The following is a 13,562-nucleotide window of genomic DNA, read 5'->3' as shown; positions in this document are numbered from 1 at the left end:
CCCCCGCCCACCTCCTCCTCCTCTTCATCGTCTCGTGTCTGTTGGCTGATGAGTTTGTCTCTTTGTCTGGATTCAGTCAGACACTGCGTCACCTCCTGCATACAGACGAACAGACACTCGCAGATAACATCACCGTGGCAAAGACTGATGGAGGGAGGGTGGAGAGACAGATGTACAGACGCAGACTAACAGCAGGGGGGGAGGGGGCATCTCCCACACATCAATCACGAGGCTGTGTGAAGCTCGCTTGTCGTGCTGGTTCATAGTTCAGCACTTAGACACAGTCCGGCAGTGCAAACAAACGAAGTTCTATGGGAAATGTGCCCAAACTGGGTTCACACGTCAGCTTTATTTGGTCAGTACCGAAGTAGCAGAATGACAGACCTCCTCGAGACACACGATTGGGCAATTAATCGTAAGGTTGAATTTGGCATCTCAAATTCATCAAAACATTGTGATCAAAGATAAGTTATTAGTGTGCCGAATGGCGCCGTGCGTAAATTCGACAGATCTAGTAGGTTGGATCGGATCGTCAGATATTTTGCATTTGATGTCAAATCAGTGACCCGTTGTCATGTCAGAAATTTTCCTGCCCGATCAATGACAAGTCAAGTCAAATTTATCTATAGAGCGCTTCATCACCAAAGTGTCTCAAAGGGCTTCACAAACTCGCAGTTGACAAATATGAACAACATCCCCTGATCTTAATCCCGTAGGAGGGCAAACTACAAAAAAAAAACCCAAAAAAAAAAACCGCACATCTGGGGAAAAATAAGAAAGCTTGAGAAATGGGCGCAGATGGCGGAATCTCCCTTTCAGGATGACCAGGCCGCAATAAATGCTGAGTAAGCAACATTTAACACATAATACGTTGCTTTATAATCATAACTAGACTAGTGTGAGAGTCCATTTCATAAGATGAAGCGCTGCAGGCGCCATTGACGTCCTTGATTGGAATCACAAAGCAAGACATTACAGCAAAACACAATCTCGTTCACTCCAGGGACATTCTGTGCTGCCATTGTTAATAACCTAAGGTTCTCTGCATTTACAGTCAGAATTGAATTTTTCCCCATTATTTGATTGATTATTTGGGGGGGGGGGGTCAGGATTCGGGCTGTAATTGCACCTCTCAAGTAACCGGACAGAGATGAATCCGTCATTAATTTTCACACTGTCAATGCCACAGCAGCATCTTCCGGGAGGGGAAGTTGAGCAGTTATGCGGGGTCAAGTGCGCTAAAAAGATGCGAAGGAGTCGATAAAAGGAGTCACATAGGGGCAAAGCTACGTCCTCCCTATCAGAGCTGGCCGTGTAGCGATGGAACTGTTGGGAGCTGCACACGAGGGTGGCTGGGCTGTTCGGTTGTGTGGGTGGTAGTGAGAGAGAAGAAAAGAAGGCTGGCGAGCTTCAGGAAAAAAAAAAAAGAATGCAGCCTACTTTCCCCTCCGGGACTGCAGTACGTATTAGGCTGTATGTGCGTGTGAAACAGTAATAGGGGGGTTGGGATGCAAATGAAGTGAGCACGTATGTCAGCGAGCTCGGCTGGCATCACATTCAGCGCAGGACGGCTGATGGGAAAGCGGCCTGCTCTGCATTGGTGATGATTAACTACTGGACGGGGTAAAGAGATTTTTGGTGGTTGCTAGTTTCCATTTGAACTCCCCCAAACCCAAAGCACTGATAATCAAATCAAATGGCAACGCGTTCTCAGGGGAGAGGCTTGCACGCGCTATGTTTCAGGGGACCGCTGGTGTGTGCAGGCGTCTTGAAAAATTAATGACTTCTTGTGGTAAATAAGGCATTCAAGTCAGATTTCACGTTGCTATGGCGATAAAGAGCCTTGGATCATTATTTTGTAACTTAAAACATTTTTGCTATGTTGCGCTCCACTTAAATATTATGGGCCATTCCCATTAGTAATTAGTTTGTTCCTAAGCAGTGCAATAATGATGATTCTTCTTGTAGTCTTATAAATCTAAATATGATACACAGTAAATATTTTTTTTAAAGTCTCCACACTCCTTGTTCAGTTGCCAAGTTTTTGTGACATACAAATATGAGACCAAGATAAATGATTTCAAAAACTTTTCCACCATTCATGTGATCTGTAACCTCTCAAACTCAATTGAAGAATATTTTTTTTCCTCATTGTTCAAAACCGTATCTCCAAAGCACATATGGGGAGAAATGTGTCATGGTCCAATGAAACAAAGGTTGTAGTTTTTGGTAATAATTATTCCAAAAGGTTTGATTGATTGTCACAAAAAAAAAAAAAAGTGAACACAAGTTTGAATTTGATAGTTTAAGACCGAAAGCAGCCAGATTCCCAGCTGTGAGGGTATGCACACTTATGCAAACATTATTTCAATTGTTTTATCTCTCCCTTAAAAAAAAAAAAATCAATTGAGCTGAGTTATAGGTGATATTAATGGTGGAAAAGTTGTGATATTATTTGTCTTTTCATGTCACAAAAACCTGGCTGTTTAACAGGGGTGTGTTGACTTTTTATATCCACTATCTAAATGTAATCCTATATTGCACGCATTTTTACGTGTTCTTGAGTATACAGCAATTAAATTAAACAAAGAAATTATACAAAATGCTTTACATAATAATGATTTCTACTATTAAAATAAAAAACGAAAGTAAAAGTTAAATTGTGACCTAGTGGTGACCATGTTTGCCTCACAGTTGAGAGGTACCAGGTTCAAATCTTGGTTCGGGACTTCATGTGTGCAGTTGGGATGCGCGTTATGAAAATGGATTTAATGAAACGTAAGAATTTTGGACCGTCATACTTCATGAAACGACTTGAGTTTAATCGACGGTGTCGCGGCTGTCAAAGTGTGTGTTGCCGGTATTGCATTTGAATGTTTTCATGAGCTGATCCCACTGTTAGTAATTACAACAACTGTCCCTCCGGCTTTTTTTAGCTGACGCGACTTTTTTTGTCTCATTTATTTCGCAGCTGATTTATTGTCCGACGGGCAGAATGATTTTTGTACCATCGTTATAAATAAGCCAGTGAGTTTAATGCCCGGCATTGCGGCAAAAATCCTCCCGTAATAAACTCTATTATGATTTATATTTTGACATGAGGCGGGTTGTCAAGCTCAATTTTCAACACAGGCCACTTGGTTGTGACGGTTTCCGTCCGAGGGCTGTTTTGACTTGGATAAGGAAACCCTCTCTAGCAGCCGCACAAGCACTCCGTGTAGGACGTACCTGAGAATCATCTTCCCCTACTTCTCTCCAGGGCCATTCCACACTTCCGGCATCACGGGATTTCAGCACACGATTAACATGGACGGCAGGGACGAGTTCACCGAAGACAGTGAGTGCTGCAGCAACAACTCGCAGGAAGTCGTCGGACACGAGAGCGCCACAGGTAGAGGACGACGGAGGGACGCGGCAGGGATGGGCAACGTTCCTCGCACTGAGGCGGTGTTAGTGAGAGTAAGCCCTGCCCTGTGCTCTGTTGTCCCGTCTGTATTGATAGGGCTGTGTTTGCCTCCATAGAAGACAGCGAAAGCGACCCGGACTCCTCGTCCAACGCCTCGGCCGACGACCACATGACTGCCAAGAGGGCGCCGTGCCGCCTGCACGGAGCAGGAGTCAAAGAGGTGAGAGCGATGGTAGATAGAAAGAAGCTCCACAGAGTTTGATTTGGAACTATTCATAAAGTGATGTGTATCTCAGCACATGAGGTTCACATTCACAATATAATACGTTGACTTACTTAGGCAATGGCGCGATATCCTGCTTCTCTTTTTCAGAGGGTGACTCCATTAGGGGGTGCAATTTTTTCACACAAATGGCCTGGCTTGACCTGGCATGTAATTACACAATAGTAAACAATTTTTTGGGTATTATTTTGGGGTGGGTTGCCGCCCTGCAAGCAAAGCCGCCCGGTGTGGCCACATATAATGCACATGCCATAAACAGCCGCTGATTGACTGTGTTCGCCATAAATCTCTGTTGCTTCAACTAAGTACAAATAAGGCAGTGGACCCCCAAATGTTTGCAGGTTCAGCATTTGCAAATTCACCTATTTCCTGAAATTTTGGGGGAAGAACCTATACCTTGCTTCTACAGTTTTAATTTTTTTTTACCCAATCCCCTACTTAGTCACTTTATTTTTAAGATTTCCCAAACTTTTTTCCCCCATGTCATTTAGACGGAGCTTAAATCAGTTGAGGATTTTTGCAGTTCGCAATCATGTCCGCGCACGCACGCACGCACGCACGCACGCACGCACGCACGCACGCACGCACACACACACACACACACACACACACACACACACACACACACACACACACACACAAAGGGATTTTCAAGAGCACCTTTTTTAAGTCTGATACGAGTATGAGTATTCTCGCGTCCTCACCGAGTGAACAATTGCGTGTTTACGTTCGAGTAAACACGCAATTGTTCGAGTAAAATGTGTGTTTACGTCTGAGTTCGTTAGGGTTCGTTCAAGGTTGCAAATGTTCGCCAAACATTCAGTTTTTGTGATTTTTCTTGTTGCAAGGAACTTTTGAGGAAATTTTGGACGTGTTCAAAATTCCCTTGCGACAGGAAAAGTACAGGCGAATGTCTGGTGTCCATTTGAGGATCCTTGAACGAACATTCGCTGTCTTTGAAAACACTCGCAATTCTTTTGCCGGTCTTTAGGATTGGGGCATGGAAAACGCAATTCACAACAAGTTTCCAAGGGTGTCTACTCGTAATGGCAACAACTTCCAGGTGTCATCTTGGTCTCTTGATGTCAAAAATATGGACAGCATGATGAAGAGACTGTTTACAACCAACACAATGCAAGTCTGAGGAAGTTGTGCCGTTCATTTTGTCCCACAGCAGATGGTGATATTGGCCAAAATGGCGGCCACCTGAGATGGATGAAAATGGATGAATTCCTCTGTTTAATTGACACACAATTCATCAGAATACAGTCTTTAGTGTGGGCGCATGCATCATATTCATCCAAAACATTATTTGCCTTTAGCACCCCTTTAAAGACGAGTGAAAGGCAGAAGCAGCTCTTATTTCCGTGCGCCTTCTGTTCACAAATGTTCTCCATTTCAGCATCGGAGTGAGTCATGTCTAAGACACCACACAGCAGTGTGTCACTACGGCTGAGTCACACTGGCTCACTTGCACATTCAATATGTCATTAAAATGCACTGGCCGAAAGGCTTCGGGAAGTGGGCGAAGCGGGCAGTGAGCCACCTGCGGCTCCAGAAAATTTGACCCATTTTTTTTTTTTTTAGGGGGTCTAAATATGTTTCTGGAATGTGTGTGGAATATGTATTTGAAGGGCGCTTGGTTTTCCGCAGGAGCACGAAGAAGGCTCAGACCACAGCACCAACTTTGTATGTCCACTGTGCACGCTGGACTTCAGCAGCCCAGAGAAGCTCATCTCCCATGTCTACCAGGTGAACCAAACACAGTCTCAAAGATCATGTGAAATGCACAGTAGAGGAAGCTTCACCATCAAATGGAAACAGATACTGACTGATATATATATATATATATATATACACACACACACACACACACACACACACACACACACACACACATTGTCTGTTATTTTATTTTATTTTTTTAGCTCTATAGTCTGCTAGCATATTGCTAACGCTAATTAGCACCTATGTTGGAGTGTATTAACCCTTTAGGCAATGGATTGAAAACAAATGACTGTTTTAGCTGATTTTTTTTTCAGTGTGTTAGCGTATTGCTAACACTAATTAGCATCTATGTTGCAGTGCGTTAAACCTTTAGGCAATGGATTGAAAACCAACCGTACAGCAACAACATGTAGACTGACAATATTAATCAGTTTTATTTTGTCAATTAACTGACCCCCCCCCCCCCCCCACCCACCGCGCGCTGCGATATGATTGGCTGCTGCATCTCGGCAGAACTACCTAACTCAGCTTTTTGAACGTGATCATATTGAGGTGAATCCTGTATGTCAACAACCACAGCTGAAAACTTTTGTCTGTTAAACAGCACACGAGCATGATGAGCAGCACCAAGAGCTACGTGTGTCCCGTCTGTGGGCGAGCGCTGAGTTCACCCGGCTCGCTCGGACGCCATCTTCTCATCCACTCAGAGGACCGTCTCTCAAACTGTGCCGTGTGCGGCGCACACTTCACCGACACGGACAACTTCAACAGGTACTGCCCCTCATTTGGTAGGATTGGAATTTGGTTAAATTCACCAGTGGTAGTTTCACTGGTGTGTTGTTTTGTTGAATGCTTGGATTATTGTTTGTTAGCAGCGTTCGCTTCTGATTCGCAACACTTGATTGATGGCCTGTGATGTTGTTGACACTGGAGTTTAGTCGTGTTTTTATTTACTTCAATTGTTAGCCGTATTGTTAATTTATTTGACTTTTATTTAAATGAACAGGTTCTTGTTTTTTATTGTTTGTTTTTGTTCGATTCTTGGAAATCCTTATTTTTATGTGTTGTTGATTTACTTTCCTTTTATTGTATTTGATTAGAATTCCTCTTGTTCCAGCATTATTAACTATTTCAGTACTTTTCATTTGTAGCTATATATATTTTGTTCATAACTTATCTTTGTGTGTGTGCGTGTGTGTGTGTGTGTGTGTGTGTGTGTGTGTGTGTGTGTGTGTTTCGCTTGGGAGTCTCAACTTGAGCTGAGAGGTTGATTTGAGTAGAAGGGAAGTCAAGGTGTGGCTTTAAATTGTGGGGGGGGGAAAAAAGTCTCCTTTAAGCTTGGCTGTCTGCTGTTTTTTGCTCCAGGGAGAAGCTCAAGGATGTCCTGGACATGACCAGGCTGGAGGTCCCCGGCGGAAGTGACACTTGTCCCCTGACCCACTCGCTTTCCAACACCCCCATGGCCAGTCCAGGACCGGGGCCTCATTCCTGTCATGGGCCTGGCCCCAGTCCCAGTTCCTGCCAGGGCCCTCAGTCATGTCAAGTCCACGACCCCAACAGCAGCCTATGTCAAGCCAATCAAGCATGCCACATGTCCGGACCATGTCAAGGACCCGCGAGCCAAGGAGCCTCGTTTCCGTCGCTACCCGACAGTTTGCTATCCGAAGGGCCGTCGCTGGCGTCCATCCCTGATGCCCTCACTTCCTCCTCCTCAGGTCTTCCTCCTATCCCAGACATCCTGAGTCCGATGCCCGTGTATCCGGCCGGGGTGCTCCTGGTGTGCAACAGTTGCGTGGCCTACCAGCAGCTGGTGGAGTCCCAGTCCCCCGTGCGCAAATGGGCCTTGCGCCGCAAAAACGAGCCCCTGGAGTCCCGCCTGCACCGGCTGGAGCGTGAGCGCACGGCCAAGAAGAACAAGCGCGCTTGCGAAACAGATGAGGAGCGTGAGCTGCGGCGCCTGCGAGATCGCGAGGCCAAGCGCATGCAGAGGATGCAGGAGTCGGAGGAGCAGCGGGCGCGCCGCCTGCAGCGGGACCGTGACGCCATGCGCCTCAAGAGGGCCAACGAGACGCCTGAGAAACGGCAGGCCAGGCTCGTCCGCGAGCGCGAGGCTAAGAGGATCAAGCGCCGGCTGGAAAAGATCGACCCCGCCCTCAGGACGCAGATCGAGCACGATCCGGCCGCCATGGCCGCACTCACGGCCGACATGAATCTTTTTCAGTTCCCCTGCCCCGTACCCGTCCCTTCCATGGGCAATGGACTCTTCATGAAGCTGCCCTAAGAGGACCGCAGATGTGACAAACACTTTAAATCAGGGGTGTCCAAACTTCCAAGTGCCACGTACAGAAAAATAAAAAACTTTTAATATTGTCCCCCATAAAATCCCTTTAAAAGTGAAACTTTGATGTCTTCTAAAGGTGACACAACAGAAGGCTGCTGTGAGCAATCCTTTCAAATTTGAATGATTCAAAAAAACTCACTAAGTCTATCAAATTAGTCTTCAAAATTGTGAAAAACTAAGCGGTTGTCCACATCTATACATGTTTTGCTGCAATACCTGAAATACAAACTAAAATATCCGAAATGACCACAGTTTGGACACCTCTGCTCTAATTTATTCCAAGTGTTGTGAATGTTCCAAGTATGGACAACCACCTTCAAGCATGTTGTAAAGAGATTGAACCTGTTTATTCTACTTCCTTAAGAGGAGAACGTTTTGCACACGGACCCCTCAGTGGTGGGAGTGGGAGGGGTTGGGGGACCCCTTTGCCCCGCCCTCACTGTTCAAGTTCCAGTTCGGTTCCGCTTCCTGGACACATTCTACCTCAGCCCCCCTTTGACTGAATGGCGCCTCTTTTTCTACTGCCTCTACTAAACGGGACCAAAACACATTCTTGAGAAACCTTGCTTCTCTTCTTCCCACTCCACTACGGCAGCAAAGAGGTGGTAAATTTCCAGGAAATTTTGCTGGCAATTTAAGGTGGGAAATTTGGAAACTTTTCATGGGAATTGAGGCAAGTGTATCAGAAAGAACTGGGAATTACGGAAACGCATGCAGTGGTCCTGGTGCCTTGAGATCACAGTTGAATTTATTCTGTGATCACGGTGATGACTCACCAGAGGGCAGTATAATTTGTACATCCAGACTTAAATGAAGAAAATTGTCACGAGTCGTTGCAAAGCATACAGCTCTGCGAGTACGAATGTGAGGGCATTACCGAACAGTGAACCCACGCGTATTCGCGGTTCAGCCTTCACACATTAAAAATAAATAAATAAATAACCTACCGTATTTATTTGCTCATATTCATCGTTTTTGTGCTCAGGCCAAAGCCATGCCTCAAAAATATATGTTGCTTTGGCGCCATCTGCTGGCACCTTGGTGCCAAGCGTTTTGAACTGCAGGGAGGAGCTTCATGCCATTTTGTGGCATAAATTACTCGTTTTTTAATTTTCGAAAGGCATGATGTCCATTTTCGTTGCAGGTTCATTCCCATGGAAAGTTTCCAACTTTGCAAAATTTTGCAAGCCTTCACACCACACAACCTTTCCTATTTCCTCCTTGCGTCTCTGCTGCTGGTTCTCAGTAGATGTGACCTCTCGTCAGGACTGACTTACAGATGCATCGCCATCCATTGGAGTAGAGCTGGAATCTTGATCAACTTCAGCAGTTCAGTTCAAAGTATCGAACACATAAACAGTATTATATAAAGTAACCAGTGGAATCGTTCATGATTTTACATGTATTATAATTTTGACGATGAGAGTTTACATACGGCAGTGTGCTAGTGGTTAGCTTGTCTGCCTTACAAGGCTGAATTTCTTGGTTATCCAGGACACTAAATTGTCCATATGTGTGAATGTGTTTCTTTTTGAATTTCAGTTTTGAATTGATTTACTGAAATAAATGAACTTTTCTATAATCTTGGAATTTATTGGAGATGCACCTGTATGTATTGATTTGCTGTGGCAGCTCAATCCAGGTTCAAGTCCTCAAATCACAACTTTCTGGCCTCGCATCCCTGTGGCGTGTTTCACTTTAAAATGTGCTTCCCTACTTTTCTATTGTGGCTGATTTTTATTTATTTGTTTTTGAAGCGCTCTTCACGCATGTTGTCAGAGTATCCCAAAATGTTGCCATTGCTTTGAAATTCCCCTGAGACGTCACAAGGACGCAAGTTCCTTGCTTTGTAGCATATGGAAAGCTGTTAGAGTGTTTAGTCCATATTCTTGAAATCCTGCTTCAAGTCCATGTACTAGTACCCTCACTGTCGGGCAATTTTGGCATACTAGTAGTGCAACCTCATTTTACTAGTAAGGCAAAACTACTGATGGGCATTTTGGTGCTACTAGTGGGATCCAGGAGGCTACTAGTTGGACCTAGTGCGACACAGTAGTTCGCTGTTAAGGTTTACTTGCATGCTAGCAGACCTAAAATGGCACTAGTAGTGGGAAAACCATGACCAGTGAAGGCAACACTATGCATCAGTTGATGACTGTGCACAACGAATACAATGTTAGATCTAAACAAGTAGGATTTCAGAATGTCACCAATAATTATCCAGCTTGAGCTAAAGTCAAGAACAAATAGGGCACACTAGTAGAATGACGGTATTACTAGTAACGTTTTCTTCCCACTACTGTATGACATTACTGTAGAATACTTGGGCGACTTTGGCATACTAGGACAACAACTACATGTTGTTTGTTAGGCAAAACAGTACACTAGTGGACAACTGTGTGTCACTAGTACTATTAGTGAAAATTCTACTAGTTAACATTTTGTACTGTAGTAGTAGTAGTCGTAATGAGGTTAGTAGGTTGTACCTTTGGCTGTCCACAATGTTAGGCTACTTGACAATGAGCAGTTTTAGCGTATTAAGCATACTAGTAGGATACCTTCATGTTACGACTAGCTGTCATTTTGGTGTCGCTAGTACAGTCCAGGAGGTTACTTACTACTTTGTGACACATGCCTACTAGTTGAGCCGTGAAGCATTACTAGTATAATTACTCGTTACTGCTAAGGCGAGTTAGCCAAAGTGCCACTGGTAGTGGAAAAAAAAAACATTACTAGTACTACTACAATCTTTTTTTCAACTATTGAATTGTAGTGTACTAGTATGTGGCATTACTAGTGGATACTAATGAGACTCAAAAGGGTCTCTGAACTCTCTTACAAGTGAGGTCGACTGTGCCGTAGTAGTTGGACAACGATGTGAGACAAAACTTCTCATGAGCATTTTGTTACCAGCTGTTGGGTCGAGGAGGCTACTAGTGCAAGACACATGCCCTTGTAGTGTTACTCGTAAAGCACAATAGTTTACCTGAAAGGTTTAGTTGTGTACTAGCAGGTCAAAAGTGGTACTAGCAGTGGAAAAAAATTTACAGCTAAGGCAGTCTTTCTACTCATGCCTTAACTGCGTTACTAGTGATGAAAAAGAGCATACTAGTACCGTACTTGCAAATAGTATGTTCTTTGTCTTGACTTGTAAGACAACTTTTGTATACTAGTAGGACAACGTCATACCAACGGTAAGAGGGATATTAACCCTTTCATGCACCAATAGTGATAACCTGATAAGCTGTCCACTGTAGTAACCTCTGTCCCTGAAAGGGTTAAAGATACGGACTAAACGTTGAAACGGCTTTCCATACGTTTCACATCTTTGAAGCTCATCCTGGAATATATTGTGAATCATTATGTTCTTGTTTGTTTGATTTTTGTATTGTCTGGTATTGTTTACATTTTCATTTGATATATATATATATTTTTTTTTTTTTTTTTGGGGGGGGGGCTCTTTTTGTTGCTCACCTCCAGTTTCCACATTCACACATGATGTGATGACCAATGAGCAGAGATGACAAGTGGTTGTGTTTAAGTCACTCCTAGGAGGGGAAAAAAAACCTGAAAAATAGACCATGGGATGAGAATAAAGTCAGATAACACTGCAAGAAAAACAAAACGAAATAAAACACTTGTCATGTTGTGAAAATGTTTTGTTGGTAAAATGTCGAGGGGGATCCAGCTGAATGTTACGACTGACAACAGAATTCCAAGTACAAATCGTGTCGTTTGGAGCAGTGCTTCTCAAACTTTCTTCAGCCTGTTTTACCCTTTAAATGCATATTTCATATGATTATTATGATTATATTAACGACATTATGCACAGTTGAAACATGAAGACTGCAATTAATTACAATTATAGGGGGAAAAAAAATCAAATAAAAACAACTTGAAAAGCAATCCAACTGCACATACCGCAATGCAGGGGTGTCCAAACTCGGTCCTCAAGGGCCGCTGTCCTGCCTGTTCTCCCCCAGCGGCAACACACCTGATTAGAATACTAGAAAAGTATTTCTGGTACATTTCCAAATTTTTCACGTGGCAGCGGTTCCATCCTTCAGGAGTGCATCAAACATCTTATGCAACTTTTATGTTCTGATGAATTTTATATCAGTTCACCTCTCACTCAAACTATGCAGAGTGCACTTTTTTGTTCATTTGTTTGAAGCAGCAGACTTTAGCGGAAACTTCTCAGGAGATTTCACTCAGCGAGTGGACATCATTCAGATTTTTTTTTTTGGTCTCTTTTGGCCAGCACAGGAAATCAACAGGGTGTTTTTGTCACAGTTGTGACCCTGCACTGGGCAGGTTGACTTCAGCTCATTCTTTGACCCCCCTGAATTTTACCCCCTAATCAGTGGAATGTGATTGCAAAGGATGAAAAGCCGTTTGGAGCGTTTATCCGCCCCCATGTTCCGAACTCTAAGAATATGTCTTTGTACACAAACGGCCTATTTCTCTCAGAAATCCAAATCTGTTAGTGAGCACCTTTCGTGTCAAAACTGCAATCTCTTTATTTATACCTGCTTGATCCCCCCCCCAATACATTCTCATAATTTTTATCACATGAAAAAAAAAATACAATGAATATGGCCTTTGCGTTGATTTATCTATCAGGATTTTCTGTCTCCAGCATCTGTGTTTACAGGTTATTGGGCAAACCGGTTTCAGCGGCTTGGCAGCATGTACAGTACAGATGGAACCTGGTCGCCAATGTGCAAATAAACTGGTTTTACGATGAGCGTTCTCATGTTTTATTCTTTGTCATGAGCGCAAGGCGGTAGCGCAGAGGGCTATTGGTAGCCGCGTGAGCCTTAGTTATTCGTGAGGCGGGCCCCTCAAGGGGGCAGGGGGGGGGGGGGGGGGGGGGCTAGGGATCCTGTGACCTGAGGAACATTTTTTTTTTTTGCCATACAAAAACAAAGTTTAATTTGCTCATCCACTACAGTAGATGGCAGCATTGCTCTAACTTATTCATTTGATTTCAGGCAAATTGACGCACTTCAAATGTTTTCTGCGACACACATTTTAATAAAGTGGTTCTTCATTGTTTTCTTTCATGTTAAGGATACAATGCTATGCAGAGGTGTACTCACAAATAAAATGTTTTCTTCTTCCTTGGGGGTGGAGGGGGCGTAAATGCCTCTAATTCATATTGTTGTGTGTTAAGGGGAAAAAAATGAAGTTATTGTATTTATTCTGAATATTTTTTAATTAATCGGACAATTAGTGGAATTTTATTCTGCCAAATATAAGTATTGGCATAGGCCTTAAAAAAAATCCATAACAGTCTATTTTTTACCGATGATCTATTCATTGGAGAAAATTGAATAATAAAACAGCAAAACATACATGTGAGGTCTGGGTGTTATCGCAGTCCAAGTTCAACACGACAATGTGACTGGTTGAGGTTGCTGGAATATCTCGGCGAAGGGGAAGTGCTCACCAACATAGATTTGTAAACAATATGCGAGAAATGGGCCTTTTGTGTACATGGAAACATTTCACAACCAATACAACAGACAAATAGCACACAATTTTGATAATAGTTTAGATTTATATTTGTGTATATATATGTATATATGTATATATATTATATTGTGTCGTCTTAACATGTTGAATGCAACATCTCCAAGTTAGCTGTAACAATAAAAATACAATATCTTTGTGTCCTTAAAGTACATAAAATTCAAACAGCCAAACAAAAATAAAGAACAAAAAAAAAAAAAAAACGGCCTAAGTAGTTCACAGAGGTACAAATATACAGTACAAATCTAATTTATCCAATAAAAGGGTAC

General features: G+C 43.2%; 1 protein-coding gene across 4 annotated transcripts in view; it reads left to right on the top strand.

Moving 5' to 3' along the window:
* znf821 (zinc finger protein 821) overlaps nt 1–12,503 on the top strand; it is a 19,259-nt gene extending 6,756 nt beyond the window's left edge. For 2 of the 4 annotated variants that reach the window (XM_019886708.1, XM_019886706.1), the window contains exons 2-6: nt 3,260–3,391; nt 3,523–3,626; nt 5,343–5,441; nt 6,022–6,188; nt 6,783–12,503. In XM_019886708.1, the coding sequence (XP_019742267.1) occupies nt 3,260–3,391; nt 3,523–3,626; nt 5,343–5,441; nt 6,022–6,188; nt 6,783–7,698 (1,418 nt within the window). In that variant the 3' untranslated portion in view covers nt 7,699–12,503. Of the gene's footprint in view, nt 1–3,259; nt 3,392–3,502; nt 3,627–5,342; nt 5,442–6,021; nt 6,189–6,782 lie in introns of all 4 variants that reach the window. The other 2 variants (XM_019886707.1, XM_019886709.1) reach the window with 2 other exon arrangements.
* The last annotated feature ends 1,059 nt before the right edge of the window (nt 12,504–13,562 follow it).

This window comes from Hippocampus comes, unplaced genomic scaffold, assembly GCF_001891065.2.
Source record: "Hippocampus comes isolate QL1 unplaced genomic scaffold, H_comes_QL1_v1.1 scaffold261, whole genome shotgun sequence".
Taxonomy (NCBI): domain Eukaryota; kingdom Metazoa; phylum Chordata; class Actinopteri; order Syngnathiformes; family Syngnathidae; genus Hippocampus; species Hippocampus comes.
The sequence above is the reverse complement of the archived record's forward strand: the minus strand, read 5'-3'. Positions and strand labels throughout refer to the sequence as shown.